This window comes from Morone saxatilis, unplaced genomic scaffold, assembly GCF_004916995.1.
Source record: "Morone saxatilis isolate NCDOM2014 unplaced genomic scaffold, NCSU_SB_2.0 Contig1, whole genome shotgun sequence".
Taxonomy (NCBI): domain Eukaryota; kingdom Metazoa; phylum Chordata; class Actinopteri; family Moronidae; genus Morone; species Morone saxatilis.
In genome coordinates, this window is record NW_023339651.1 from 1,933,246 (window position 1) to 1,938,692 (window position 5,447).

The window sequence follows — 5,447 nt, forward strand, 5'->3', positions numbered from 1 at the left end:
GTGTGTGTGTGTGTGTACCATGCCCTTGGTCAGCTGATCACTCTTCTCCAGGTTTTCTCTGATGAATGATAACGTCTCCTGCTCCTGTAACATCACACACTGTCACTGTCAGCACGAAGTCACACATAACTGATCAATAATCGATCACTTAATCAGCCACTAAAGTCATTCATATTTATTGTTTATAGTTAAAAAGGTTGTTTTTGTGACGTTTCCTCTCCCGGAAGTGTCTGACCTGCTTCAGTTTCTCCTCAATCTCCCGCTTCCTGGCGGACGCGTCCTCGGTGGGAATCATCCTGGAGGGAATCCCCATCAAAGGACGGTGGATTAACGGGTTCAACCGGGTGAGCAGACCCGGGTTAGGGCATTAAAAACGGCAATAACGACGACCCTAAAGCGACTGTTGTGGGTAGCTGAAACAACGACGTCAAGCTCGGCCAGGTTAGCGCTTACGAGACGACGGTTTCCGGTTGGCGCTTCAAAGTAAAACACCCCGCTGTCAACATTTGGTGCAGCTTCAATTACACAATTACACAATTACAATCAATCAAAACTGAAAATAACAAACAGGGAACAGAGATAATTACCCAGCAGTTTGTTTCTGCCTTTAATACGTCTTTTTGTTACGTATGTGAATCTAAGATGTCATTCCAATTGATTCATTTTAGTCCAAAAACGCAGATATGAAGTCAGCTCATATTTTTAACTTACCAATGGATTAAATATTTTTTCGACGTTTTTTTTTAATAAACATAATCCCTCGTTGCTTCTGTATGTTTCGTTTGTCTCCAAATTTACCTCTAATATAACGCTAATACATCAAAATTCCCTGTGTGCAAACTGAAACGGCTTTATTGTGAAAGTAAAATCTTCCGGTAAATAAGGCGAGGCTTCTCTTCCGGTTCCGTCTGTTGGTCCTGGGAGCGTTTGGAACACTGACGCCATGTTTGTTGTGGCGGTTAATAACATAATAATCTACTTTCATATCAATTATTAATACACTATAGTGACGTTATAACTTTAATTATTTAGTTAGTGTAAAATACTGCCCGACGAAACTCTAAGAAACCGTTAACAGAGACAACGTTACATGCAGGGACTTAAACAAACCGCTAGGGGTCGCTGCAGTCTAATGGAGGACCTACAAATTCAGTAAAATTACAAAATAAGATCCAAAATCTTAAATAAACCCCTTTTTAATTTAGTTTAACTTGTATTTTAGATGTTTTTTTGTTTGTTTGTGTTCCCTTTTTCAGTTAATATTTGCTGCTTGGATGGATTTATTGTTGGGTATTATTTAACATCCATTGATGAGGCCGTTTGTTACTTGAAGAAGCTTAATAAAGTCACAAAAATGAATAAATAAAGGCCCAAAGTGTTAAATAAATAAGATATTAAAACTAGTATGAAGTGTTTGTCCATTAAGTTTATTGCAGGTTAATTTTAACATAACTGGCTCCGAAATGTTTGTCTTGATTTACAGATTTTGTGATTTTAAAAAGGAATTATCAAGGAAAAGAGCTTTTATTGGAGAAATACTGTTGTGACATAAAAACAAAGAACATTTGAAGTTCCTAGTTGTTTTACTGTGTATGTTGTTTGTATTTATTCATATGATTTTAAAAACTTATTTTAAATTCAGACACATTGGGTCTCTTCAGTAAAAAACCCTGACTGGGTAATCAGATTTAAAGTTGCACAGTGAATAATAATTATTTGCACAAATAAAAACAACAACACTGTTCGGAAAAATGTTACAAATGTATTAGCACAAAAGAAGATGTTTTCCACATAGTTTCTTTACATACATATTTACAAATCTCCTGGAATACTTTACACTCTTTACAACCTTTCATACAAACAAAAATGTTTGTATGAAACCTCTCACAAACTACATTATTCAGTTTTATAAAGACGAATACACAAAGTAAAGAAGGTATCTCTGGGAGCTGTGAGACAACAGAACACATTAAACTACTATTAGTTTTAACATTTCAAGCCCTTTTTCCCCTCATGCATTTTCTCTCCAGTATACACTCTGTTTATTGCTGGGCTTGGAAAACAGCTACCGGAGCTCCGTGTGGAAAACCAAACACTCTGTCTCTACTGGGGCCGACACTCACACGTTACGTTAATAAGAAAACAAATCAAAAACTGTTATCCTCAGTTCATGTTGCAAAAAAAGATTTCTTTCTACGTATCCGCTTGCTAAAAGAATAACAGCATTAAGAGTAATGCAGATGTTAAAATCATCGCAGAGCTGCACTCTACGATTCCTCTTCTTTAGACAGCGCCTGCGAGGAAACACACACACACACACACGGGACAGTTAGTGAGACGACCGATAACGGGACCGTTCAGTTCGATTCACTCACAATCTGACTCCTCACCTGTTTGAGGAACTGTCGGCCAAAATAATTGGTAGCCATGTTCTTTAAGCTGGTCTTGCCTCCGACTTTACACCGCACGTAACCGTAGAGGTTGGCGCCTTGCAGCACCAGACCCATGATCACCACCGGCTGAGGAGGACGACAGGAGGACGACAGGAGGACAGTGTCAACAGATAAAGCTGGACAGATTCTGTTTTGTATTAATCAACTGATCCTAACAAACAGTGTGTGTGTTTATATCTTCTTCCTCTCCCACAGAGCTCCATCCAGTCCAAAAAACGATCCAAACACATCAGTGGGCCTGTTTCTGAACCCTGGGTGATCTGATCCCGGCTCTAAATACAGTGTAATAGTGTTTGACCACGTATGTTTTGTAGTGTAAACACCAACAGATACTGACACACACGTGGAGGCGCATGTTAACACCAGCTGTAAACAGGCCCACTGTTGCACTGGGTGACACACACTGTAGTTTATTTTAATACAACATCCTGCTGCCCCAAATACTCATAAGAACACCAAATGTGGATTAATCCACAGCTGAAAATAGTCCCCAACAAAAGCTCTAATCTCCATCCTCCTGTTTCAGTTGCGTTTGATGAATTTCTGAACCTTTAAAAAGAAGAAATGATACATTTATGACCCTGTAATGAAGATATGTGGGCTTGTTTATGAGCGTGCACGGAGGCATTTATGCTCTGCATTGTTCGTCGCAGTATTCTGTTCCCAAAATATCTAAAAGTCCTTCAATATGGTATTTAACACACTTTAATCCTCTGGAGAAACTGTCTAATACCTTTTAAGGAGGGGATTTCTATAAATATATCATTCACAGTGAGGGGTTGGTGCAGTTTTAACATCCTACGATGTACCAATGATGCTTTTGTTCACAGTTTGATCCCTGAAAGCTGAGCACTTACCACCCATTTGATCTTGAAGGAAAACAGGGTGCTGAAAGCGAAGATGACCCAGAGGATGGGACAAACAATCAGCCCGAGCCAGAAGATTCGAGACTCAGAATCCGACGCTTGTTGCTTCGCAGTGCCCTGAGGAAGATAACAGGATATTCTCACAGTTAGGACAGCTGCAGTTACTGTAAGGCCTGCTGACAGGCAACGAGGGACCTCCGAGGTCAGCGTGGTGCGTCCACTGACATCAGTGTGTAGAACTCTTTCAAGTAAACGAGGAAACAGAGATTCTCTTACTGGGAGCCAGAAACTGCACTCAGACTGAAACTAATGATTTTAGATTCTCATTTAAATTCTAATTCTCATTTTAAAAACAAACTCTGAACTTTTAAACCCAGAAAGACGCTGAAACAATAATAATAATAGTTGTTTAGATTATTGCTACTCCTCATCATCAGAAAGCTTCAGCCTGAACTAGAACCAGGAAAACGATTCACTCCTCTGCTGCAGACACTGAACTGACTGCCTCAGTTGCCTTCCAGTCCGATCACCGAGGTCCGTCCCATAAAAGCAGCGGTGAGTCTGTTTTTATTGCCCTGAGCTGTGGAACTCGCTGCCTCTGAATGTTAGAATAATTAACTAACGTTTTGTGTTGTTTCCGTTTGTCTCTGTGTGTGTGTGTGTCTCTGTGTGTGTGTGTGTTTCTAAAAGCTGCTGTTTAAATAAAGTCTCACCTTCCGAGCCTCAAACACCCAGTGGCTGCGTCCATCGTCGTCCACCTGGTTCCACCAGCGCAGACCGACCATCAACCTCCCGGTGATGTTCTGGAAAGACACGCTGTGTTTAGGGCCTGTAATTAAACACCAGCACAGAAACATTCCTGCTGTTGGCTACAGCGAACTCACACACCTTCACCGCCCAGAAGTCACAGGAGAGCAGCAGGATGATGGTCACCATGCAGGCGATGAAGCTCCGGCTGACCAGCTCACACAGCAGGTACACGAGGATGGCCGTAGCTCTGAAGAAGAGGTGGAAGAAGGAGGCCACCGGATGCCTGGAGACAGACGTCAGTGCAGATACACCAGAGAGTAATGATTATCTCGTAATGTGTCAAACACTTTGCGCCAAGTTATTAAAGAAATGTCTGCAACTTGTGGAAATAGCCATAATAATGTCATAATAATGTCTAAAACAAATGTATGCAGTTTACAACAACATGACGAAGAAAAGTGTCAGATTATTCTATTTTTATTTGATAAAAGGCTTTAAAGCGGAATAAATGATCCCAGTAGTTGTGTTGCAGCTGTTCACTTACTTAATATTCTTCTTTGACCTTTTCCCTGCATCTTCCTCCGCATCAAACAGAGACACGTCTTCATCGTTGGTATCCTGAGGGATCAATGAGGAAGAGAGTAAACTGTCTGTTTCCACCAGGACCGCTCTCGTGACTAACAAACACAACAACAGTTCACATCCACATGTTCCCTTCCAGCATGTAAACACCAGCTGCTCCACCTTTGTGATCCTCACATACTGTGGGATGAAGATAAAACCAATCACTCACACAGTATTGATCAGGGCTGCGAGCAGAATATGGATCTTTCTTCAGCTGATACGATGACATGACCGATCATTTCTCATCAAACAAACACGTTTCCTTCCATCTGAAGAACAGCAGCTCTACATTACACATGCAGTGTGGATCAATACAGTCTGTGCACTCTGAGTATTGATCCTGTTTTATTAGATTTAGATTTAGAGACAAGTGGCGAGTTATGGGAATCCTTTTAGACTAACATCTGCACAAAAGGAATTCATGAAAGAGAAATACACACATTCAACTACACACACATCTCAGAGCAGTGGAGGGTGATCAGTAGTTATTGATTACTGTTACCACACTGTACTGACAGTGATCAAAGTGATCAGAAACATTGATGAATATCTGAAGTTGATATTTAACCTGCTGACTAACTGATCAATAACTATTTGAACACTTTATTCCCTCACAGTAACTCACTAACACCCTGTGGTTATTGATCAGATCGATGTGTTGAATCGATCCGAGTAACGACGAATAACAGCAGCTGTTAGTTAACGTTAGCTGACTGTTAGCGGCAGAAAGCACACACACACAGAGATACACACA

At 40.8% G+C, this 5,447-nt stretch overlaps 2 protein-coding genes across 4 annotated transcripts in view; both read right to left on the reverse strand.

Moving 5' to 3' along the window:
• The window catches only part of exoc7 (exocyst complex component 7), a 16,429-nt gene extending 15,953 nt beyond the window's left edge, over positions 1-476 (reverse strand). For 2 of the 3 annotated variants that reach the window (XM_035662872.1, XM_035662864.1), the window contains exons 1-2: positions 236-465; positions 19-84 (exon numbers count right to left, since the gene is read on the reverse strand). In XM_035662872.1, coding sequence (XP_035518765.1) covers positions 19-84; positions 236-313 — 144 coding nt within the window. In that variant the 5' untranslated portion in view covers positions 314-465. Of the gene's footprint in view, positions 1-18; positions 85-235 lie in introns of all 3 variants that reach the window. The other variant, XM_035662857.1, reaches the window with a different exon arrangement.
• A 1,266-nt stretch (positions 477-1,742) lies between these two features.
• Positions 1,743-4,687, reverse strand: tvp23b (trans-golgi network vesicle protein 23 homolog B (S. cerevisiae); the record flags this gene model as incomplete). The annotated part of the gene is given in 6 exon segments (XM_035662883.1): positions 1,743-2,294; positions 2,391-2,519; positions 3,311-3,436; positions 4,033-4,122; positions 4,208-4,352; positions 4,614-4,687. Coding segments are annotated over 6 exon segments (591 nt in total), but the record flags the coding sequence as incomplete, so codon positions are not given.
• Positions 4,688-5,447: the final 760 nt, after the last annotated feature.